The sequence below is a fragment of the Budorcas taxicolor genome, chromosome 1 (assembly GCF_023091745.1).
Source record: "Budorcas taxicolor isolate Tak-1 chromosome 1, Takin1.1, whole genome shotgun sequence".
Taxonomy (NCBI): domain Eukaryota; kingdom Metazoa; phylum Chordata; class Mammalia; order Artiodactyla; family Bovidae; genus Budorcas; species Budorcas taxicolor.
Window position 1 is genome coordinate 87,570,311 of NC_068910.1, and position 26,823 is coordinate 87,597,133.

Sequence of the window (26,823 nt, forward strand, 5' to 3'; positions counted from 1 at the left end):
TATCTATATGTCTATGAATCCTCTGGAAATCTCTAATAATCTCTTACCAGCTCTGTGAACTTAGACATGACCCTCAACTGCTCAGATACTTTGTTTCCTTATTTGTAAAATGAAGATGAGAAATCTTTTTCTTTAGGTTTATAAGAATTATATGAGGAAACAGATATAGGGATAAGTACAGTGTGTGACATACAGAAAATGTTTAATAAATGCTAAGCTATTATCAATGTTAGAGAGAGGCTTTATGACACCTGTTTTCAAACACCAAGGATGCAAACTGCCCCCACTTTTAAACTATCCTGATTTCCATTTGGACCTCTTCCAATATTCTAGTGTATTTACTGCTGGGACTGCTATTTTAAATCTTGAACTTTGCTTAGATCTTGAGAAAATTTCTTTTATCTACATTGTCTTGGTCCTACTGATAAAACAAATTTCATTTTATGAATATCAATACTTAACAGCATATAAACATACATCACTATTTTCTAATGGATGCTGGGGGTCTCAGTTAACCCACAAAGAGGTGCAAGGTGCGTCTGGAGCATATACTTTGAGGATGTGTGACTTTATAGAATAATCTGAGTTAAATTTCAGTTCAGTTCAGTTCAGTTCAGTCACTCAGTCATGTCTGACTCTTTGCGATCCCATGAATCGCAGCACGCCAGGCCCACTTGTCCATCACCAACTCCCGGAGTTCACCCAAACTCATGTCCATCGACTCGGTGATGCCATCCAGCCATCTCATCCTCTGTCATCCCCTTCTCCTCCTGCCCCCAATCCCTCCCAGCATCAGGGTCTTTTCCAATGAGTCAACTCTTCGCATGAAGTGGCCAAAGTATTGGAGTTTCAGCCTCAGCATCAGTCCCTCCAATGAACACCCAGGACAGGTCTCCTTTAGGATGGACTGGTTGGATCTGCTTGCAGTCCAAGAGACTCTTAAGAGTCTTCTCCAAAGACTGTTCTATACAAAGCCTCCAATTAAAATAAATTTAAATTAAAAAAAATAAAGGGGAAATGATGAAAAAAAAAAGTCTTCTCCAGCACCACAGTTCAAAAGCATCAATTCTTGGCACTCAGCTTTCTTCACAGTCCAACTCTCACATCCATACATGACTACTGGAAAAACCATAGCCTTGATTAGACGGACCTTAGTCGGCAAAGTAATATCTCTGCTTTTTAATATGCTATCTAGGTTGGTCTTAACTTTTCCTCCAAGGAGTAAGTGTCTTTTAATTTCATGGCTGCAATCACCATCTGCAGTGATTTTGGAGCCCAAAAAAATAAAGTCTGACACTGTTTCCACTGTTTCCCCATCTATTTCCCATGAAGTGATGGGACCAGATGCCATGATCTTCGTTTTCTGAATGTTGAGCTTTAAGCCAACTTTTTCACTCTCCTCTTTCACTTTCATCAAGAGGCTTTTTAGTTCCTCTTCACTTTCTGCCATAAGGGTGGTGTCATCTGCATATCTAAGGTTATTGATGTTTCTCCAGGCATTCTTGTTGCCATTCATGGATATCAGTCTCCTTTCAAGGCATCTTCAATCTAACAATGTCTTTCACTTCAGTAATGTATATTTTTGTAAACATGTTATACAGCACAATACAGCATATCATTTACGGATTCTAAGGTGAATCAGTGTGTACGTACAATGGGTTTATTCTGTGGATAAATAATTTATTTGTGTATAAAGAAAGCTGAGTGCTGAAGAATTGATGCTTTTGAACTGTGGTGTTGGAGAAGACTCTTGAGACTGGACTGCAAGAAGGTCAAACCAGTCAATGGTAAAGGAAATCACTCCTGAGTATTCATTGGAAGGACTGATGCTGAAGCTGAAATCCAATACTTTGGCCACCTGATGCAAAGAGCTGGCTCATGTGAAAAGACCCTGATGCTGGGAAAGATAGAGGGCAGAGGAGAAGAAGACAATAGAGGATAAGATGGTCGGATGGCATCAGCAACTCAATGGACATGAATTTGAGCAAGCTCTGGGAGATGGTGATGGACAGGGAAGCCTGGAGTGCTGCAGTCCATGGGGTCGCAGAGAGTAGGACATGACTGAGCAACTGAACTGCACTTACTTAGTGGCTCAGTTGTGGCCATCTCTTTGTGACCCCATGGACTACAGCCTGCTAGGTCCTCTGTCCATGGGGATTCTCCAGGCAAGAATACTGGAGTCAGTTGCCATGCCCTCCTCCAGGGGATCTTCCCAACCCAGGGATTAAACCCAGGTCTCCCACATTGCAGGTAGATGGAAATGTCCAATGGAGTTTTAAATGTCATGAGGAAATTCCATGTGAACTTTGCAAATTTTGTACTTTAGAAAAATCTGATGAGCTATAATCCAAGTGCAATAGGATTTGAAATTATACACAGATGATCTCTGATATACGGTGATTTAATTTAGGATTTTTCAACTTTAGGACAGTGTGAAAGCAATACTCATTCAGTAGAAATTGCACTTCCAATTTTGAATTTTGATGTTTTTCCTAGGTTACTTCTATGTGATATAATACTCTGTCATGGTGCTGGGCAGCCACACAATCTAAAGGATAAATAACCAATATACTACCAAGCTTTCTGCAACCATACTACCAGTCTGTTTTTCACTGTCAGTACAGTATTCAATAAATTAGTGAACTTTTCAGTGCTTTCCCTGGTGGCTCAGATGGTAAAGCATCTGCCCGCAATGCAGGAGACCCGGGTTTGATCCCTGGTTTGGGAAGATCCCTTGGAGAAGGAACTGACAACCCACTCCAGTATTCTGGCCTGGAAAATCCCAGACAGAGGACCCTGGTAGTCTTCAGTCCATGGGGTCGCAACTGAGCAACTTCACTTTCATTTTTATTATAAAATAGGCTCTGTGTCAGATGATTTTGCCCAACTGTAGTCTAATGTAAGTGATGTAAGTGTATGTTAAACTATGGTAATACGTATGTTGCTGCTGCTAAGTCGCTTCAGTTGTGTCTGACTCTGTGCGATCCCATAGACCGCAGCCCCCCAGGCTCCCCCGTCCCTGGGATTCTCCAGGAAGAACACTGGAGTGGGTTGCCATTTCCTTCTCCAATGCATGAAAGTGAAAAGGGAAAGGGAAGTCACTCAGTCGTGTCCGACTCTTAGCGACCCCATGGACTGCAGCCTACCAGGCTCCTCCACCCATGGGATTTTCCAGGCAAGAGTACTGGAGTGGGGTGCCATTGCCTTATGTTAGGTGTATTAAATGCATTTTCGACAATGGTATTTTCAGCTTCTGATGGGTATATCAGGATATAAAGCCATTGTAAATTGAGGAATGTGGTGGTGGTTTAGTCTTAAGTTGTGTCCTCTTGCAACCTCATGGACTGTAGCCTGTCAGGCTCCTCTGTCCATGGGATTTCCCAGGCATGAACACTGGATGGATTGCCATTTCCTTCCCCAAAATTGAGGGGTATCTCTATGCAAAATGTATAAGGCTTCACTCATTTTATCACAGAGAAAATGTTAGGTGTGTGGAGTGGAGGTAGTTTTTCTAGGAAACAAATAATCAGTAACATACTTTTCATAGAATAGCCAGGTAAGTGGCTCAGACAGTAAAGAATCCGCCTGCAATGCAGGAGACCTGGGTTTGATCCCTCGGTCGGGAAGATCCCTTGGTGAAGGGAATGGTAACCCACTCCAGTATTCTTGCCCAGAAAATTCCATGAACAGAGGCACCTTGTGGCTCTAGTCCCTGAAGTCACAAAGAGTCAGACATGATTGAGCAATGTATGATGTATAAAAGAAACCGAATGGCCTCTTATCACTTTCCCCATGTATCTGCCTTCACACTGATGACAGTGTAACTGCCACTCTTCCCTGCTTCATTCCCAATTTCTGTCTTTAAAACGAGTAATATTTTGTGTCTTTTGAGATATTTGTGTTTAGTTGTTGGTTGAGAACAAAAAAAAGCACCTTACATTTTATTTGGCTTTATTTAAATGCTATTTCAATGTAAGAAATCTTATATATTTGAAATCTAAATTACTCTCTCAAAATTATACATATTTCATTATTTTGATATTGAGAATGGTGAGTGATTCATTAATTGGTTAGCTTATTGCTATATTCTAAATAGATAAATTAAATGCATGTCCTTTTTTTATTACCTTAATTCCATGTAAGATTTCATTGAGCAGTTTTATCTGTTTGTCCTTGTTCTTCCTTTGATTTTTCTATATAATGGAAAGAAAATGACAGTATATTTGACAAAAGTTGCTAATACTTTAATTTACATAACTATTTTTTAAAATGCAATCTACTTCCTCTATTTTATATAATATTTAGTTGAAAAAAACTATAACATTCATACATTATTCTGTTAATGTTAGATAACAGTTATAAATAGATACTTTAAAACTTAAAAGTAGCCAGCAGTAAAATAAAAACAAGGTGTACACTTTCCAAAAGAGTAGAAAATATAATATTTATTCAGAAAAATTTTGTTATAAATGGAATAAAAATATTTATATTCAATCAAAATAGGAAAAATTCCCCAAACTCTATCAATTATATGTATGTAAATCTTTATTTTTATTCCTGTGGTACTTCTATTATCACAAATATATATATACATACATATATATACATACCAACTTTTTTTGCAAGTATTATATAAGTATTATATAGCATACTATTTATAATATAAAACTTTATTTATAATACTTATTATCATTTGATCATTTCATCTTAAGGATTTTCTCCAATAATATTGCCACAATTATGTTATATGGAATAATATGCACTTGTATATCTAACAAAGTACACATTTACAAGCTAACATCCTTTATATCTTTTGTGTGATTAAAGTATATTTTTTATTTAGAATAATTGTACATAATATTGGAGTCTCTTTGGATGTTTTAGGACTCTAGATAAATTCCGGATAATGTAATTCCATTCCTAAAAGTTTAACTTACAATTATTTAAAATCCAGAATATTAAAAAACATATTTTAGAATTATTCATTTAGAAATCTGTTATTCTAAATACCCATGTGTTTAGTAATTCATAATTATTTTATAATTATATGTTATTTCCTAGTTCTTATCTTTAAAAACTAGGCTTTTGGGTAATTATTTGAAAAATTCAAAAAAAAGTAAAAGAAGGTATAAATTCTTTGCTTCTAAATGTATTAAAGTAATAAGTAAAAAAATCTTCCCTCCTTCCATTTAATTTCACTTTACAGGTAACTACTCTTGAAAGACTAGTGTTTTATCTCTAGGTTATTTCTATGTTCATACAAATACATTCAAACCTATGTTTATACATCTTTATCACTATATAAATAGTGATATAAATATATCACTTTATATATATATATATATTCATGTGCAAAGGTATATTCACATTTTAAAAACTGGATCATATATACATATATACACACCATATAAATGCATGGCATACATATTACACATTTTTGTTGTTTAGTCGCTAAGTCGTGTCCAACACTTTTTCAACCCCACTGACTGTAGTCCACCAGGCTCTTCTCTCCATGAGATTACCCAGGCAAGAATACTACAGTGGGTTGCCATTTCCTTCTCCAGGGGCTCTTCCCAATCCAGGGATCAAACCTGCATCTCCTGCAACTCATGCATTGGCAGGCAGATTCTTTACCACTGAGACACCTGGGAAGTGTCCACATATACACATAAATATGTATATATAATATATATATATATGTGTGTGTGTGTGTATGTTTCTCTAATTTACTTTTTCCTCTAATAGGGATTGATTCATTTCCATGTCCATACATAAGATGTTGTTTGCCCTTTATTCATTTCAAATAATAAAATGATTGTCATAAGCAACACATCTGCATCTCTCTTTGTCACTTTAACATGGGAAACCATCTGTCTCTCCCATTACAGTGTGATCTCCTTCGGAGAAGTGAACTATGTCTTGGTCCTGTTCCCCCATTCCTACAGTACAGCATAGTACACACTGTCTTGGAAATAGCAGATGTCAAAAATATATTGATAGTAAGACGACTAACTGAATGTAGAGGAAGAATATTAAAATTAATTCAGTTAAGCATTTACTGTCCCCTGGCTGCATGCAGCCATGCCTCACTCACTTTAGCTCACTAGCCTTCTTGCCACTTCTTAAGGCAGACCAAGCATGCCCCCACCTCTAGGCTGCATACACACCATTCTGTTTGCCTGATATCTTTTTCTCAGACATCACATGGATTGCTGCCTTACTCAGCTGATACATCATATCTTTCCTGAGGATGTTCCAGACCTTGTTTGTGAAATGAAATTTTTTGTTACTCTATCACTTTATCCTAATTATCTTTCTTCATACACAAATTAACACCAGGCATTATGCTATCTACCTATTTATTTACTTGTTTGTTGCCTTTCTCCCCCAATAATCCAAAGAGAGCTGGAACTTGTCAATTCTCTTCACTACTATACTTTATGTGCCTTTCACAGTGACTGACAGGATAGATGCTCAATCAATACTGGTTCAATAAATGAATGATTCATTTGTATTATATCCATTTTAAGCCTCTACTTTCCATATTGAGAGAATTAGCTAGATGCTTATTATCAAGTCTGGAAACTCAAGCTTCTGTTTGACACAGGTAACATGAGGCAATCATTTTCTTACCTTCAGCGTTTTCATTCTATTTGCAACTAAAGCATTCATTGGTATAACAAACACAAGGACCGCCACCCCTGCTAACACTGCTGGACCCAGCTCTTGCCAAAGGAGTGATACGGCCATCAGGATTTGAAAAGGAGCCGACCAAAGAAGATTGATGTTTGTCATCAAGTCCATGAGCTGCTGGGCATCTGTTACCATCAGGTTAATAATTTCCCCAGTAGAAAACTGTTTTCTAGAAACATTAGATAGAAGCAGGGCCTGGGAAAAGAGAAGCAGAATACTTAGTTATGTAGATCATGCAGGATCTTTACAGTCAAACAATGATAACTTTTAACTAAAACTAAAAAGATTTCTAGCTCTGAGCTTCCTTTCTATTCGTTGGCACCCTTACTAAATCGTCTAAAGTTTATCAATACAGAGTATACAGGTGAATCAATGAAAATGTAATGAAAGTTGTTTTTTAATGATATAGTTTCAATCTTAAAGAGATTACAGTCTAGTGGTGGAGTCCACTCCCATCCTACACACAGGCTGATTATAAGGGCTTCCGAGGACTCAGTAAAGAATCCGCCTGCAGTGCAGGAGACCAGGGTTCAATCCCTGGGTTGGGAAGATCCCCTGGAAAAGGAAATGGCTACCCACTCCAGAGGACCCTGGCCAGCAACAGCCCATGGGGTCGCCAAGAGTTGGACACAACTGAGGGACTAACACACACACACACACACACAAGTGTAACAGTAGCTAAGACGGGCCATGAGGTAAGAGTATTGAAAAGCCTTCATTAGAAGAGGGAAATACATCTTCTCTGTTCTTCCAAGGCCTAATTCTCCCTTTCCCTCTGTATATGTCATTTAATATTTGTATATTGAATTCAATATACTTAAGGCATCACTGACTCGATGGACCTGAGTCTGAGTGAACTCCGGGAGTTGGTGATGGACAGGGAAGCAGGCGTGCTGTGATTCATGGGGTCGCAAAGAGTCGGACACCACTGAGTGACTGAAATGAACTGAACTGAACTGAACTGATTACTTAAGGTTAACTACTGGTAATTTCTTACTAAGGCTAATATTAGAAATTCATTTATTTAATTTCCCACTCATTTAAAATTCCCAGAAAAATGCATGAAAGTGAAAGTGAAAGTTAGTTGCAGAGTCGTCTCCAGTTCTTTGCGATTCCATGGACTGTAGCCTGTCCTGCTCCTCTCTCCATGGAATTCCCCAGGCGAGAGTACTGCAGTGGGTTGCCATGTCCTTCCCCAGGGGCCTTTCCAATCTGGGGATCGAACCCAGGTCTCCCACATTGCAGGGAGATTCTTTACCTGCTGAACCACAAGGGAAGCCCAGGAAGCTCAGAATGCCCAGGAAAAATGCATAAACAACGGTAAAATAAGCAGGAAATTGATATTCATACCAGAAATTAGGTGAAAGTCCCACCATATGCCAAAAGTTTTAAGAAACTCCTACCACACTGATTTAAAGAGAGACAGGATTGAGATCTAACAACGGTAAATAGGATACAGGGGACACTCAAGTTCTCTTCACTCAATAAATGACTAATACAAAGTCCAGAGAAAAAGCCCCTCTGGAAAATGAGTAGGCAGGGCCTTCAGTGGGACACTTCTAACATGCCCTAGCTTAAAACCCATGGGCTCAGGGCATATGGCAGTCTATGGGGCCAGCAGAGGAAAGGCACAACCCTGGGAGGTTCACAAGGGGTCAGGATCCTCCTAACCTTGATGGCTGCTGCAATGCTGAATCCTTTAATTTTCTGATACTGCCTTCCAAGGTATGGTGCTGATGATACGACAGAATAAACACTGCTCCCATAAGAGGAAATAAAAAAGGAAAAAAATACACTACGATAGTTAAGCTTCTAGCTATGTCTCCTCCAAGGCAGCTTTTTAATCTCCCCTAATAAGTTACTGACCATTTAATGTGGCCAAGAGAAACAATGGAAATCCAAGAACAGTTATTCTCATTTCGTTAAGACTACAGCATTTTTTTAAGTGAGATCCATTGATCTCTAATAGCATCCACCTCCAACTTACTATTATAAACAAATACAAACACTTTATCCTACTTTTCTAGAAGGAAAATATAAACTGACTTATGTAAAAACTAAAAGACTGGGTAGTTCAAAATAATCAAATTACCCAAGGAATCAAATAAATGCCCTCCTTTAGGAAAACACACAAAGCACAACTGTCATTAGCAAAGGCCAGTAACAATTCTCAGGGAATTGGGTAATAAAATAAAGTCTTACCTTTTTTTCTTTTTTTAATCCACTTTTCCCTAGCACTTAGTCTATTCTCATTTGCTTACAGGGAGGCCATGTGCAGAGCCTTGTATCTGGCCCTTCAGACCAGGGTTCCTCCTGTGAAATGAAACGGCCGAGCCTACACTCAGCTGGGGGTCCACGTTCAGAAGCCATGTGTGACACAAAATCCAAGATGGTAGCTGCAGGCCACGTGCAGAGACGCTGCTCCAGGAACTGCCATCTGGAGCCTAAGCAGCCCAGCTGCCCCTGCTCCAATTCCGCAAGAACCTCATTTTGAAAGATCCCTATAAAGCAGCCTTACCTACTGCCTATTGGAGGAGTGGGTGCTCAAGAGAACAGGCCCACACCTCTTCATTATCTGATCAAAGAATAAAACCTTCCTTCGCTTCTGAACAGAACTCAGATGCTCGAAGGGCACTAGGCAGAAGGACCCATGTTGGGGTCCCACTCAGGAAGACTGCTAACACAACCTTGTGACTCCTTAATTTTTGAAACTTCATTCATGTCATTCATTGCATTTGCTCTAAAAAAAGTATTAGTTGCTCAGTCGTATTCGATTCTTTGTGAAAACGTGGACCATAGCCCGCCAGGCTCCTCTGTCCATGGAATTATCTGGGCAAGAATACTGGAATGGGTAACCATTTCCTTCTCCAGGAGATCTTCCTGACCCAGGGACTGAACCTGAGCCTCTTGTGTCTCCTGCATTGCAGGCAGAGTCTTTACCATCTGAGCCACCAGGGAAGCCATAGAAAGACCCAGATAAAGCATATATGGCTCCCAGCCTCAAGAATCCTTTTTATGGACTGGAAATATCTTGTTTATTACTGACCTCAATTCAGTAATGGTTCATTTTGTCACATGATTATGAAATTTGCTTTGCAATTTCACATTCTCCCTCATATATTTGTTCTTTGCTGAATTTTTTTGCCACAGCCCTGGTTCATATATTTATTTCTTGAACTATTTTTCCTGACCACCCTAGCTCTGAGTCATAGACATTATATAATTTAGAGCTGGAAGAGCCCTAAACATTTTTATCCCAGTGATTCTCAGTGGTTACCATACTTCTAATGAGTCATGGTGTATGTAAAGGTGAATCCTCATAAATCTATGAGAATTCATTTTCTTCAGCTCTTTTGGATGCAAAAAAGTATGCCAGGATTCTCTCTTCTCTTTCTGATCACATTTAAGTATCTCTATTTTAAAGAATGGAAAACGAATTTTATCAATTTTCTTTATACTATATTCTTCCTACAATTAAGAAAAGAATATCCTTTAGGCACAAATGTAGACAGTCTAGATATGGATATTAAATTTAATTGAAATTAAAATTTTACTTCCTTGCTCTTACTTGCCAGGTTTTCAGTTTCAACAGTCATATGTGATTAGTAGCTACCAGACTGCACAATGTGGATATAGAATAATTTAAAAATCACAAAAACTTCTACTGGATGGCATTTGACAAAAAGCCCACAGGCTGCCCACATTAAGCACAGGACTAACTGATGCTGCTTTTGGAACATATCTTGTTCTTAGTCCTCAAAAACTCTCATGGAGCCTGCAATTGGGAACGAAGGGATAACAAAACTGAGTTTTGAGACCCAAAGACTCATGAAGTGGTCAAGTAGAAAGAGGTCCGTGTTCTTCCCCACAAACCTTAAAAATGAATTCCCTTGAACTTCACTAGAGTAGCAACAGTCATGCGGATGGGTAGAGATAAAGAGCTTTCTAACACCTCCCCTCCTCACCAGGAAAAGGATGTGAAACTAGCTTTACCCAAGCCTAGTAATGAATTCCTGATGAAGGAGTGCCAATGTCAGATGACTATGAGTTATCTGGTCATCAATGAGAGCTGAGGCTATCGAAACATGATAAACATCAGAATCCTAAAATCTGTAAAGGAGACAAGAGATCTAATAACCCCAATTAGTCCCTTTGGAAAGCAGATATAGGATAAGAGATTCACAAGACTGCCTTATATTAGTGTCACCGCAATAGGCTACCCAGGGCATCTGAACACTACAGGTCACTGACTAATGTCTTCTGCTGCTTGTCTGATGGACTAAGAATTACATTTTAATCCATACTGCAGGACCCACTGAACCCCTCTGATCTTAGAATGCTCTCTGTTGTTAAACAATCTCTAAAGACCCATATAGTCTCACTCCTGTAGATGCTCTTCCCTCTTACATTGTCTCCAGGGTCTCCTTGCTCTTGTTATAATGTACTCACCCACAAGACTTGACTTTCCTTTTTATTTCTGATGGTTTGCTTCAATTTCTACTGCTATCTATTCTTTTATACTTGTTCAGTTCAGTCGCTCAGTCATGTCCGACTCTTTGCAACCCTATGAATTGCAGCACGCCAAGCCTCCCTGTCTATGACCAATTCCCTGAGTTCACTCAGATTTGCGTCCATCGAGTCAGTGATGCCATCCAGCCATCTCATCCTCTGTCGTCCCCTTCTCCTCCTGCCCCCAATCCCTCCCAGCATCAAAGCCTTTTCCAATGAGGCAACTCTTCGCATGAGGTGGCCAAAGTACTGGAGTTTCAGCTTTAGCATCATTCCTTCCACAGAAATCCATTCAAATCCTATATCCAAACTCCAAGGCTTTAATCAATGACCGAAGACCTGTTCCATTTAGGCCATATATGTGAAACATGTTAGCATTTAAACTGATTCCTAGATTCTTTAATATTTGTATTTCATATCTTTTCTCTATATTTGTATTTCTCAGAAGTTACAACCTGTAGAATTACAAACAGCCTCTCTGACCCTGTATCTGGGGTGTGTTCAGTTCAGTTCAGTTCAGTCGCTCAGTCGTGTCTGACTCTGCGACCCCATGAATTGCAGCATGCCAGGCCTCCCTGTCCATCACCAACTCCCGGAGTTTGCTCAAACTCATGTCCATCGAGTTAGTGATGCCATCCAGCCATCTCATCCTCTGTCGTCCCCTTCTTCTCCCTGCACCCAATCCCTCCCAGCATCAGGGTCTTTTCCAATGAGTCAACTCTTTGCATGAGGTGGCCAAAGTATTGGAGTTTCAGCTTCAACATCAGTCCCTCCAATGAACACCCAGGACTGGTCTCCTTTAGGATAGACTGGTTGGATCTCCTTGCAGTCCAAGGGACGCTCAAGAGTCTTCTCCAACACCACAGTTCAAAGCACCAATTCTTTGGCTCTCAGCTTTCTTCACAGTCCAACTCTCACATCCATACATGACCACAGGAAAAACCATAGCCTTGACTAGCCAGACCTTTTGTTGGCAAAGCAATGTCTCTGCTTTTTAATATGCTATCTAGGTTGGTCATAACTTTTCTTCCAAGGAGTGTCTTTCAATTTCATGGCTGCAGTCACCATCTGCAGTGATTTTGGAGGCCCCCAATATAAAGTCTGACACTGTTTCCACTGTTTCCTCATCTATTTGCCATGAAGTGATGGGACCAGATGCAATGATCTTTGTTTTCTGAATATTGAGCTTCAAGCCAACTTTTTCACTCTCCTCTTTCACTTTCATCATGAGGCTTTTTAGTTCCTCTTCACTTTCTGCCATAAGGGTGGTGTCATCTGCATATCTGAGGTTATTATTTCTCCCAGCAATCTTGATTCCAGGTTGTGCTTCTTCCAGCCCAGCATTTCTCATGATGTACTCTGCATATAAGTTAAATAAGCAGGGTGACAATATACAGCCTTAACGTACTCCTTTTCCTATTTGGAACCAGCCTGTTGTTCCATGTCCAATTCTAACTGTTGCTTCCTGACCTGCATACAGGTTCCTCAAGAGGCAGGTCAGGTGGTCTGGTATTTCCATCTCTTTCAGAATTTTCCACAGTTTATTGTGATCCACAAAGTCAAAGGCTTTGGCATAGTCAATAAAGCACTGTGACACAGAGCTAATTATACAGGACTTCCCTGGTGGCTCAAATGGTAAAGAATTTGCCTGCAATGCGGAAGACCCAGGTTCAATGCCTGGGTCGTAAAGAGCCACTGGAGAAGGAAATGGCAACACACTCCAGTATTTTTGCCTGGAAAATTCCATGGACAGAGGATCCTGGCAGGCTACAGTCCAAGGGGTCTCAAAGAGTTGAACACAACTGAGCAATTAGCACTTTCAGTTTCGCACAGAGCTAGGTTTACTGCAAGTTCAGTTATATTCTGGCTCATTTGGGCTTGGATCATTCTAGAATCTCTAAAATCACTTGCTGCCTCCATTTTGGCCTAATATGGCCAAATGATCTGTGACACTTCATGTCCAGGTCAACAAATCCTACAGTTTTCCCAAAGATTATTTCAAGGCTCCTTTCTATGTGAAACCTTCTTTAACTGCCTTCAAATATTGTAAATTTCCTGCTCATCTGATTTCTTAAAACATGTGCATTTATTGATAGTTTCACACATTTATTATGTGTGCTTAATAGTCCCCTAGTTTTGAAGGTAATGGCTCATTTATTCATTTACTCAGTCTTCCAACTTTTATAAAAATATGTGAAAGCCACTGTCTTAGATGATAAAGGTACAATAGGTAAGTTAAGTTCCTATTCCAAATTTGAAGAGCACAGATTGACAGTTCAGTTCAGTTCAGTTCAGTCGCTCAGTCGTGTCCGACAGATTGACAGAGGACTACAGAATAAGAAGGCAAAATATATTTTTGACTGAATAACTCAGTAATAACAACAGAAGGGAGGAAGGCTTTTAATTGTTTATAATTATGATGTAAATAGGCTCTGAATGATAAAGAGGTGAGATTTAAAACTGCATTTTCAAGAAAGGACAAATTAAACTTTAGAATTATGCTAGGTATAAGGGTCAACCAGCTTTTGGGGTCGGTAGGAAGGGGCTTAGACTCAAAGATAAATAGATAACAACTCTGTAGAGAAGTATGGCTTTGTTTCATGAAAAAGTAGAGTGAGCAGAGGAAGAAGGAAAAGGTGTTAATGTAGAAGGAAAATGACCATGGAAATTAATTTATTGATACATAAATACAGACAATCATGAAATAGTCAATTCCATTCATTTTCTGAGGAGGAGTTAAGTGACATGAAGAGTGGACAAAGAACATCATTTAGTTTCAGGCATTAGGGTTGACTAGAAGCTTCAGGAAATATAGAGAGAGGACCCTGTAAAGAAATTGATGTAACCAATATTGATGAGTCACAGTTATTTTTCAGCAAAATAAATATATATTCAAAGAGCATGCTAGAAATTTTTAAAATACTGCTTCTATTTTTTCAGATCCCTTATTTTAAAGCACATATTGGACACAGTCCACTTAGAAACTTGGAATTTTTTAAATCTCTTACCTTTTTGTAGATCAGTCCAATTACAGCTGTCTTAATTTTTGCTGAAGTGAGCATTTTAAAACACTGGTATTGCTGAAGGATCAGGGTTTGCAAAAAGACTATAACAAAAAGCGCCAAAGCATAGCCATAACCACTCCAGCCAAAATCTGGGCGTTGTTCACAGAAAAGGATCATTTGCCTGAAGGTCATATACAAATCGAGAAAAGGGAAGAAGTGTTAAACATCCAAAGTAATAAAATACATGTGTGAACTAAGTACTGTCAAAATGTTACACACATACACACATACCCACACACATTCTGGCCTGCTCTTTTTATCCACTTGTCCAATTTTGCATCCTTCCTCCCTTTATTTTCACTCACACTTTATATAAATAAGGCCAGATGCCGGAGACCTGAGTTCTATTCTAGGAGGAAATGGCAGCCCACTCGAGTATTCTTGCCTGGCAAATCCTATTCACAGAGGAGCCTGGCAGGCTACAATCCATGGGGTCACAAAAGAATCGGACACAACTGAGTGACTGAGCACACACTCACACTCAATCAACACTTAGCTTCTCAGGCTTCTGGGTAGAAAGGTATTTTCTCGTTTTCACACGGTAATCTCATCAATATTGTACAGGAGGTGATGACCAAAACCATTCCAAAGACAAAGAAATTCCAGAAAGCGAAGTTGTTGTATGAAAAGGCCTTACAAATAGCTGAGAAAAGAAGAGAAGCAAAAGACAAAGGAGAAAAGGAAAGATATATCCACCTGAACACAGAGTCCCAGAGAATAGCACGGAGAGATAAGAAAGCCTTCTTAAGTGAACAGTGCAAAGAAATAGAGGAAAACAATAGAATGAGAAAGGCTAAAGATCTCTTCAAGAAAACTGGAGATACCAAAGGAACATTTCATGCAAAGATGGGCACAATAAAGGACAGAAATGGTATGGACCTAACAGAAGCAGAAGATATTAAGAAGAGGTGGCAAGAATACACAGAAGAACTCTACAAAAAAAGTCTTAATGACCCAGATATCCATGATGGTGTGGGCACTCCCCTTAAGCCACCTCATTGGAAAAGACCCGGATGCTGGAAAGGATTGAGGGCAGGGCGAGAAGTGGGTGACAGAAGATGAGGTGGCTGGATGACATCACCAAGTCTGAGCAAATTCCGGGAGATGGTGAAAGACAAGGAGGACTTGCATGCTGCAGTTCATGGCGTTGCAAAGATTCGGACATGACTTAGTGACTGAACAACAACAAGGAAGCCCCTTAAAGACTCAGCATCCAGGGTACCCTCTTTCTAACACAGGCAAAAATTCCAAACTCTCAGAAAAAAAGGAGGAATTCAGCATGGATCATGTATAAAACAGTCTGGTTATACCGAACCACTCTTATCAACTAGGGTAAGTGGGAACCCTCCTGAAATTCAAGTTCTAATTGCCAGCCTGAGGCCAGCCATATAAACAATCTTTCCAAAGGATGGCAGTCAGGTCTGTTAATTTAATTCTGCAGAAAATCTAATGCGTATTTCAAATTTAGCAAATTGCTCTCCTTACTCTTTTCTGAGCCTTCTGTATGTCAGTAAATGGTAATTCATTCATCTTGTGACAAACAAAAACTCTGAAGGCACCATGACTCCTTTTTTTTTCCTCTCAACCTACATTCAACTATCAAGGTATAATGTTGACTCTACTTTTATTTTATTTATTTATTTTTTAAGTTTTTTATTTTTTTAATTTTAAAATCTTTAATTCTTACATGTGTTCCCAAACATGAACCCCCCTCCCACCTCCCTCCCCATAACATCTCTGTGGGTCACTTTTAAAATAAAGCCAGAATCTGACCACTATCACCTTCTTTGCCACAATCTTGAAGCTGCCATTGACTTTTGCCTGGATTACCATAGTTGGTTAATAGCTGCTGCATCTTCCACTCTTGCTCCTCTTTACTTCATTTTCTAGATAGCTACTAGAGTGATTCCTATGAAACTGCAGTCTAATGATATCATTCTATGCTCAAAATCTTCCAGAGGTTTCCTTTCTAACATGAAATGAAAGCCTGTATCATCACATTCTCTGCATGTGTGCTGAATTGCTCAGTTGTGTCCAGCTCTTTGCAACCCCATGGACTGCAGCCTGCCAGGCTCCTCTGTCTATGGAATTCTCCAGGCAAGAATACTGGAGTGGGTTGCCAATTCCTATTCCAGGGGATCTTCTTGACCCAGGAGTCGAACCTGAGTCTCCTGCATCTCCTGTATTGCAGACAGATTCTTTACTGCTGAAACACTGGGTAAGCCCCACACACATTCTGTAAGGCCCTTCAAAATCTTTTTAGCTGCCCAAACTTTCTGTCCTCAATCTTTTTTTCTCCCTGCCCCCACAATGTCTTTATTTTTTTTTTAATTGGAATATACTTGCTTTACAATGTTGTGTTAGTTTATGCTTTTCAACATCACAAATCAGCTATAAGTATACATTTATTAACCTCCCTCTTGAGCCTCCCTCCCAGCCCCCAAACCTATCCCTCTAGCTCATCACAGAGCACTGAGCCGAGCTCCCTGTGCCATACAGTGGCTTCGCACTAGCTGTCTGTGTTACACATGGTATATATGCATGTATATATCTGACCTCAATCTTACCACTTTTCCTCTCAGCTTCCCTGCTCCACTCACTTGGGTCCTATGAGTCTTCAAAAATACCAAGCATGCTGCTGTCTCATAGCTTTAGCCTTCTTTGTTCTTCCTATTTGCAACAGATGTATCTTGGCTTCCTCCCTAACTTCGTTCAGAACTGTGTTCAAGTTTCACCATTATAACCAATGTCTTCCCTAACCACCTCACAGAAAACAGCAACTTCCAGTCCCTCAGACCAGCGTGCTCTGCCCCACTACCTCACTGTACTGTTTTCCTTAGCAGTAATTACCTCTTAATAAAATTTATACTTATTCATTTATTGTTTATCTCTCCCTTCTAGGTGTCATCAGAGCAGGGAATTTTTGATTTTTGCTCAATTCCCATGGTCTACTTAGAACAGTTTGGCATGTAACGTGAACGTGAAGTTGCTCAGTCGTGTCCGACTCTTTGCGACCCCGTGGACTATAGCCTACCAGGTTCCTTTGTCCATGGGATTTTCCAGGCAATAGTACTGGAGTGGATTGCCATTTCCTTCTCCAAGGGATCTTCCCAACCCAGGGATCGAACCTGGGTCTCCCTCATTGTAGACAGATGCTTTACCGTCTGAGCCACCAGGGAAGTCGTTTGGCATATAGTAGGTGCTTAATAAATATGGGCTAAATATGTACCTGGATGTGATTTGGGATCTGGCAACTCAGAATTAATTTTATTTTCATGAATTAAATTGTTCTTAAAAACTCCAAATTGAAAACATATCCAAAACAAAAAATTTATAATAATTGGTTGTTAAAAAAATCTTTCCTTATACCCTTGGAGGCATATAATCAAGGAGACATATAATCGAAGACTCAATTTTACTGTCTGCTCATGAATCCTTGCATATGGACACTATTAGAAATAGAAATTACTTAAATATTTTCTCTATATTTATACATAAATACATGCATTATTATGTATTATTATTTGCTTGGCTGATAAAGTTCAATTCCAAAAAGTCACTCAGTTGTGTCCAGTTCTTTGCAACCCCATGGACTACAAAGTCTACGGAATTCTCTAGGCTAGAATACTAGAGTGGGTAGCCGTTACCTTCTCCAAGAGATCTTCCCAACCCAGGGATTGAACTTAGGTCTCCTGTACTGCAGGTGGATTCTTTACCAGTTGAGCCACCAAGGAAGCCCGCACATAAATACATGCATATATATATTTATATAGTATTACCTTGGCTATTTGTAAGGCCTCCCCAGACAGCCATTTTGCTTTTTTGCATTTCTTTTCCATGGGGATGGTCTTGATCCCTGTCTCCTGTACAAGGTCATGAACCTCATTCCATAGTTCATCAGGCACTCTGTCTATCAGATCTAGGCCCTTAAATCTATTTCTCACTTCCACTGTATAATCATAAGGGATTTGATTTAAGTCATATCTGAATGGTCTAGCGGTTTTCCCTATTTTCTTCAATTTGAGTCTGAATCTGGTAATAAGCAGTTCATGATCTGAGCCACAGTCAGCTCCTGGTCTCATTTTTGTTGACTGTATAGAGCTTCTCCATCTTTGGCTGCAAAGAATATAATCAATCTGATTTCGGAGTTGACCATCTGGTGATGTCCATGTGTAGAGTCTATTTTGTTGTTGGAAGAAGGTGTTTGCTATGACCAGTGCATTTTCTTGGCAAAACTCTATTAGTCTTTGCCCTGCTTCATTCTGCATTCCAAGGCCAAATTTGCCTGTTACCCCAGGTGTTTCTTGACTTCCTACTTTTGCATTCCAGTCCCCTATAATGAAAAGGACATCTTTTTTGGGTGTTAGTTCTAAAAGGTCTTGTAGGTCTTCATAAAACCATTCAACTTCAGTTTCTTCAGCATTACTGGTTGGGGCATAGACTTGGATAACTGTGATATTGAATGGTTTGCCTTGGAGACAAACAGAGATCATTCTGTCGTTTTTGAGATTGCATCCAAGTACTGCATTTTGGACTCTTTTGTTGACCATGATGGCTACTCCATTTCTTCTGAGGGATTCCTGCCCGCAGTAGTAGACGTAATGGTCATCTGAGTTAAATTCACCCATTCCAGTCCATTTTAGTTCGCTGATTCCTAGAATGTCGATGTTCACCCTTGCCATCTCTTGTTTGACCATTTCCAATTTGCCTTGATTCATGGACATGACATTCCAGGTTCCTATGCAATATTCAAAATATTCAAAAGCAGAGACATTACTTTGTTGACTAAGGTTCGTCTAGTCAAGGCTATGGTTTTCCTGTGGTCATGTATGGATGTGAGAGTTGGACTGTGAAGAAGGCTGAGCGCCGAAGAATTGATGCTTTTGAACTGTGGTGTTGGAGAAGACTCTTGAGAGTCCCTTGGACTGCCAGGTGATCCAACCAGTCCATTCTGAAGGAGATCTGCCCTGGGATTTCTTTGGAAGGAATGATGCTAAAGCTGAAACTTTGGAAGGAATGATACTTTGGCCACCTCATGCGAAGAGTTGACTCATTGGAAAAGACCCTGATGCTGGGAGGGATTGGGGGCAGGAGGAGAACGGGACGACCGAGGATGAGATGGCTGGATGGCATCACGGACTCGATGGACGTGAGTCTGAGTGAACTCCGGGAGATGGTGATGGACAGGGAGGCCTGGCGTGCTGCGATTCATGGGGTCGCAAAGAGTCGGACATGACTGAGAGACTGAACTGAACTGAACTGACCTTGGTTGATAAAGTTCTATTCCAAAAAGGTTGCAGCAAGGAATAATAGTAAAGGTATGTGTCATTTCATTTCCTAAACATATAAACTCAAGCCAGATTTCCTAGATTTGTGTTGTGACTCTTGTATTTTCTAGTTGTGTGGTCTTAGGCAAATTACAGAGATTTCTTTGTTTCTACATTGTGCTAGTGAGTACAATATTACTTCCTACATTGTAGGATTGCTGTAAAGATTAGATTAGATAATTAATATAAAGATTTTAGAATACTGTTAATACATGGTTGTTTCAATAATTACTATATTATCGTAATTCACATTCATATCACAAGCAAACTTAATAGAATGCCTGTATCCTAAATAAAACCTGTAATATGAACTCACTCCACTCTTTTTTAGTACATTTTTAAAGTGAAACAGTAAGCTTTCTTATGAGGTACTTGTGGGAAAGGAAAAAAAAAAAAAACTGCAACTTACTTCATTATGAGTGGGCTAGTGAAGGACAAAACATCAGCCAATACCTTGAATAAAGCAACCTTAATCAGGACAAACTTAAAAGTGTTCCACAATGCCCGGAGTAGAGATGGCTTCCTGGTGTGTGCCTCTTTATGAAAAGATGACTACATAATTAAAGAAAGCAAAAAACAATGAGAAAAGAGAACAGAACTAATCCATAAAATATATATAATCATAAAATTGGTAATGTACACCAAAGATAAAAAAGCAACATGAAAGGAATAAGTTCAATTAAACTTGAAAACAAGGTCCCTGTTATTGGTATAGAATGGTGCCAAACCACTTGGTGTTATTCATATCATGTGGCATAAACAGAAAAACAAACCATTTTTTTTGTATCACTGTTGTGAGTTTTGAAACTGGTTCACTAATACAGTTTTTATCTTCAAATTATATTTTCTTTTTGAGAAGTCTAGCGTGTGTGCATGATGCTACATGTGAAGAACCTACTCTTGCCCCCCATAAGTCTTGGCCTTGGCCACTACATGACTTACTTTGACCAATAGATATGATGCTCTGAGATATGGAAACTATCTTTGCTACAATGGATGAGGAAGGATCCTGGTGAGAAGCCCCAAATTATATACATATAACACAGTTGCTCCCGAGCTTTAAAGAGATGCTGAATAATTTGATGACAGAAATTAGCTTTAATAACAGCTAGTATTGTTAGGGAAATGACATGTTATTTAACATACTTAAGGGATTTTCTATATTAATAATAATATCTCATATTTGGAACAAGTTATGCAGTTAAGTACTAAGGATTTAATAGTTACCTTTACTTTTTGCCTCTCTTGAGTCCTTAAAACTTCCTTCCTCCACTGTTTCTCAAAGATGGGACACACAATATAGGAGGAATCGCTTTCATTAAGATCTAAAAGATCCTCTCTTTCCAAAGGTTTCTTATAGCCTAAAATAATTATTCTAAAAATGAAAGAGCAAGGAAAACAATTCATCAAAACCAACAATTGTTTAAACTGCATACATTCGTTTCACTTCGTGATTTATTTTATTGATCAGGTTGGACTCACTAGAGTGTGTGTTTGAAAAATCATACAACTCTATCCTGAAGTTCAATAATATATAATAATCCTTTGTAGCTTTTAAAAGGGCTGTTTAGATATCCAATTACTCAGTGAAACACTAATTTCATTTACTCATCTCATATTGGAGACACCCACCTACTCTGTTTCCTTTTCTGTTGTTTAGTTGCTTCAGTCATGTCCAGCTCGTTTGCAACCCCACGGACTATAGCTCACCAGGCTCCCCCGTCCCTGGGATTCTCCAGGCAAGAACACTGGAGTGGGTTGCCATTTCCTTCTCCGCTTACCTCCCTTACTGGAACTTAAATAGCTAATATTGACAGTAAGATATTCACGCCAAAACCCACATTTGATTTTTAAGCTTGTGCGAAAATAGAGATGAATCTGTCCTCTGCTGGGACTATATAGACCCTCTGACACTTGACTTCACAGAGTGTCCAAGTGGAGGACCTCTATCTGCCGCATCAACTTGGGTCTCGGGTCAAATATGACTTACTTTGACCAACAGAACATGAGTCAATATCACAGAGCCGTTTTGGAGCTGAAGCCTTAAGATATCGTCAGTCTGGTAGTACTTCCACATTTCTCCACTCAAAGCGCTTGCTCCAGAGTACATTGTGAGTAATTACGCAAGAACAATATGTCTGAACTGGGCTTGTCCCAGGAAAACTAAAGCGCATGGTCTAGTTATACCCCAGATGATATTGTTGCAGACAATGATTTATATTTACCTTACATCCATGCCTTCTTCCTCATCATCTTCCTACTGACTAGAATTTGATATTTATTCAGTTGAAAATCTCTTAAACTCAGAGTAAGTCCATATTCCAACCACAGAGTTATGAACTATTGGTCTAAATCAGTCCCTGCAGTTCAGTTTAGTCGCTCAGTCGTGTCCAACTCTTTTCGACCCCTGGACCGCAGCACTCCAGGCCTCCCTGTCCATCACCAACTCCCGGCGTTCACTCAAACTCATGTTCATTGAGTTGGTGATGCCATCCAACCATCTCATCCTCTGTCATCCCCTTCTCTTCCCACCTTCAATCTTTCCCAGCATCAAGGTCTTTTCCAATGAGTCAGTTCTTGGCATTAGGTGGGCAAAGTATTGGAGTTTCAGCTTCAACATCAGTTCTTTCAATGAATATTCAGGACTGATTTCCTTTAGGATGGACTGGCTGCATCTTCTTACAGTCCAAGGGACTCTCAAGAGTCTTCTCCAACACCAACTGATGTTCTTCTCCAATTGATGTTCAAAATCATCAATTCTTCGGTGCTCACCTTTCTTTACAGTCCAACTATCACATCCATACATGGCCACTGGAAAAACCGTAGCCTTGACTAGACAGACCTTTGTTAGCAAAGTAACGTGTCCCTGTAATCTCATTACTATTTGCTTGACATTAATAAGTCACTTAAGGCTGTGGCTCAGATGGAAGAATCTGCCTGCAATGTGGGAGATCTGGGTTCAATCCCTGGGTTGGGAAGATCCCCTAGAAAAGGGAATGGCTACCAACTCCAATATTCTTGCCTGGAGAATTCCATGAACAGAGGTTATAATCCATCGGGTCATAAAGAGTCGGACATGACTGCGCAACTAATACTTTCACTTCAAAGCTAAAAAATCTATTTAAAAAAATCTACTGAAGAGAACTCTCTATTTCAAAAGATGAGACAAAACAGGGAGTTCCGTGGTGTCCTAGTGGTTAGGATTTCAGGCTTTCACTACTGTGACCAGGGTTCAACCCCTGGTGGGGGAACTGAGATCCCACCAGCCTCACAAAAATTTTAAAAGTAAAAAGAAAAGGAGACACAAAACTTCAAAATGAGAAAAATGTGTGCCTCCCTTTTCCTGAGCTTTCCTCCGTCCTCCCTGTACTGAAGACATGATGGTCTGAAATGGAGAAGCCATCTTTGCCACCATGGGTGAATAGCCAAATACTGAGGATGCGGTGGAAAGAAAGAAGAAGCCTGGATAGAAGAAGCAGGATAAAGGCTGGTGTGTAGGGAACAAGGTATAAGGAAGGTTGAGAAGTGCTTGCAAACGAGACTCTCAACCAGAGCTGAACATTCTTGCAAACGAGATGTTCAGCTAAGAATCCTCTGTTTGTTCCCGTGGGAAAAAAGCATTTCTTGCACACAAGGATGTTTCTCTGATTCCTCAAAAGGAACAGACCCAGGGACAAAACAGATTCTAAGTTCATAAGGAAGTTCCCCAAACCAAAGTCTTAGCTGCAGTAAATAAGTCAAGGTAAAGGTTATCTCGCCCTGTGCCTGCAAACTGTATAGTCTCTGAATCATAGTGCTTGGCAGCTTGCCCTGTAGGTTGTTGTGCAAGGGATATAAAATAAAGCAGCTGTAAGAAGCAAGTGTTAAAATACAAAGATTCAAACCACTCTGCAGTGTTGGTGTTCATTCTGTCGCCAGCACTGGTGTATTACCCAATAACATAAATTTTTTTAAAAAATCTATCTGTTTAAGCTATTATTATTTGAGTATTCTGTTATGTGAAGCACTCCTAAGTCATGTGTTTCAGATATACTCCGTTTTGAGCCTTATGACATGACTTGTTCAGTGAGAAATTAAACTTCCATTTAAACCTGGGCCTTCTGATTCTATAGATTCAGTTCTTTTCATTATAAAGTATATTAGTCCAAGTGACCATAACAAAATATTACACTGCCCCAAATTGAAACTGCTTTCATTGTCATTGTTACTGAACAATCTGAATTGATTGACCCTGGAATGGATTTAAATCCCGTGGTAACCAGTCTCCACTGGATTCAATTTCACTTTTATTACACACTACCTAATATCATATTACAATTCATATTTAACAAAAAAGCTTAAATGTACTAAGAAAGGACCTTTTGTAATCATGTTTCTGTTGGCTCAATATGCTGGACATTTTTCTGCAGTGCACTTTTAAAAACATATTAAGCAATAGACTACTTTAATGTCATATTAAGTTCTTCTATCCCATTCCACAAAATAAATATTCATTTTCAAAATAAGATTGCATTGATTTGCACAAAAGCATTTTTAATAACATTTACTGCCTCAGCATTTTGAGGTAGAACTGTGCAAAACTCAGCAGTTTTGGTTCATGGGGATAAGTGACCCCTGGCTTTCATGCTGAGTCTCCAAATAAAGAAGCATCTAAAAGTGACACTTAAGCCAAATTGACTGTAGTGTACTTGGGCTCAGCAGTGACTTCCTTTTACCAGGTGTGTGCTTCTTCCACCTCTTTTGCTCTCTTCTGTGTCTAACTTTTACACATATGAATCCAGGAGAAGAGGAAGTGGTGCTTCTTTAAATCAACTGATAAAGCAGCTTTGGGGAAGCTTCTTGGACCAATAGCTGACCCTCCCAACAATGAAATGCACCAGATCCTACAAACTTGTGGACTTTAGTCCTTAAGCAATAATAAAGGTACATACAAGCATCTTGGTTTTTTATAGACTGATACACTTTTCTCAAAGGACAACTCTCTAAAGCATACAGAGCAATCATTTCTATCAGCTGTTAAACAGCAGGAACTCTAGGGCCTGGTCACAGGTTTTTAAATGTGATATACACCAGTACTTACTTACCCAAAGGCAGGCAATGTCATTAAATGTAATATTTACACTGTATATTCATTTTTATTACATTAGAGAGAATCTTGAGTGTATTTAACATTAACAAGTGTGCATAAACATCTTATCCAACGGATATTAATGGTAGTAAACCAGTGGCAGTTGGCTAACAGGGTGAGATGAAATATACATTTTGCAGATGAGTAATAATTGAAATACTTGGAAAGTTTAGATATATGGCAGCACTGTCAATTTCATTATTGCTGTGCTGTGTGTGCTAAGTCAGTTTCAGTTCAGTTCAGTTCAGTCGCTCAGTCGTGTCCGACTCTTTGTGACCCCATGAATCCCAGCACGCCAGGCCTCCCTGTCCGTCACCATCTCCCGGAGTTCACTCAGACTCACGTCCATCGAGTCCGTGATGCCATCCAGCCATCTCATCCTCGGTCGTCCCGTTCTCCTCCTGCCCCCAATCCCTCCCAGCATCAGGGTCTTTTCCAATGAGTCAACTCTTTGCATGAGGTGGCAAAGTACTGGAGCTTCAGCTTTAGCATCATTCCTTCCAAAGAAATCCCAGGGTTGATCTCCTTCAGAATGGACTGGTTGGATCTCCTTGCAGTCCAAGGGACTCTCCAGAGTCTTCTCCAACACCACAGTTCAAAAGCATCCATTCTTCGGCGCTCAGCCTTCTTCACAGTCCAACTCTCACATCCATACATGACCACTGGAAAAACCATAGCCTTGACTAGACGGACCTTAGTCAGCAAAGTAATGTCTCTGCTTTGGAATATACTATCTAGGTTGGTCATTACTTTTCTTCCAAGGAGTAAGCGTCTTTTAATTTCAAGGCTGCAGTCACCATCTGCAGTGATTTGGGAGCCCCAAAAAAATAAAGTCTGACACTGTTTCCACTGTTTCCCCTTCTATTTGCCATGAAGTGATGGGACTAGATGCCATGATCTTCGTTTTTTGAATGTTGAGCTTTAAGCCAACTTTTTCACTCTCCTCTTTCACTTTCATCAAGAGGCTTTTTAGCTCATCTTCACTTTCTGCCATAAGGGTGGTGTCATCTGCATATCTGAGGTTATTGCTATTTCTCCCAGCAATCTTGATTCCAGCTTGTGTTTCTTCCAGTCCAGCATTTCTCATGATGTACTCTACATATAAGTTAAATTAGCAGGGTGACAATATACAGCCTAGACGTACTCCTTTCCCTGTTTGTAACCAGTCTGTTGTTCCATGTCCATTTCTAACTGTTGCTTCCTGACCTGCATATAGATTTCTCAAGAGGCAGGTCAGGTGGTCTGGTATTCCCATCTCTTTCAGAATTTTCCACAGTTTATTGTGATCCACACACAGTCAAAGGCTTTGGCATAGTCAATAAAGCAGAAATAGATGTTTTTCTGGAACTCTCTTGCTCTTTCCATGATCCAGTGGATGTTGGCAATTTGATCTCTGGTTCCTCTGCCTTTTCTAAAACCAGCTTGAATATCAGGGAGTTCACGGTTCACATATTGCTGAGTCACTTTAGTCATGTCTTTTTTGCAACCCTATGGACTGCAGCCCACCAGGCTCCTCTGTCCAGGAGAATCTGCAGGCAAGAATACTGGAGTGGGTAGCCATTCCCTTCTCCAGGGGATAACTTTCTGGGTCTCCCATATTGCAGGCAGATTCTTTACTGTCTGAGCCACCAGGGAAGCCCTCATTATTGCTAATCATCTGTTTAAACATTTCTGGAAAGGGGTGATTGTATAATGGGAAAAGGCAAGGCATTAGTTGGTATAAAAATTTTAGGATGAGACAAAGTCAGATAATGTACAAATTTTACTAATATGTGAGGAAAAGGTAGGACAGATTGACTAGTGTATCCCCAGTTAAAATAATTCAATTGTGAACTATAAAAATTTTAACTAGATTTTTCCATGTATGTCAAGGGGATCATTCTATGACCATGATTATTATACACTGATGACAGATTATATTTGCTAATAAAATCTTCATAATTATTAATCATCAACATGATTTAAACAGCTACTGCCTTAGGAATTAAGGCTCATAAGCATATAATTTCCTAATCATTTTCATCATCTGAGGACATTTTAATCAAATTATTCATATAATTAGGGGAGCTTGAATTTGGCCTAGGAAATAATTTCTGACTTC

At 39.6% G+C, this 26,823-nt stretch overlaps 1 protein-coding gene across 1 annotated transcript in view; it reads right to left on the reverse strand.

Annotated features, from left to right (window-relative positions):
* LOC128053856 (multidrug resistance-associated protein 1-like) overlaps window positions 1-26,823 on the reverse strand; it is a 95,770-nt gene that overhangs the window by 58,393 nt on the left and 10,554 nt on the right. The window contains exons 3-7 of the mRNA XM_052646323.1: window positions 20,822-20,969; window positions 20,004-20,146; window positions 14,211-14,388; window positions 6,634-6,888; window positions 4,128-4,193 (exon numbers count right to left, since the gene is read on the reverse strand). Of these exons, the coding sequence (XP_052502283.1) occupies window positions 4,128-4,193; window positions 6,634-6,888; window positions 14,211-14,388; window positions 20,004-20,146; window positions 20,822-20,969 (790 nt within the window). The remainder of the gene's footprint in view (window positions 1-4,127; window positions 4,194-6,633; window positions 6,889-14,210; window positions 14,389-20,003; window positions 20,147-20,821; window positions 20,970-26,823) is intronic.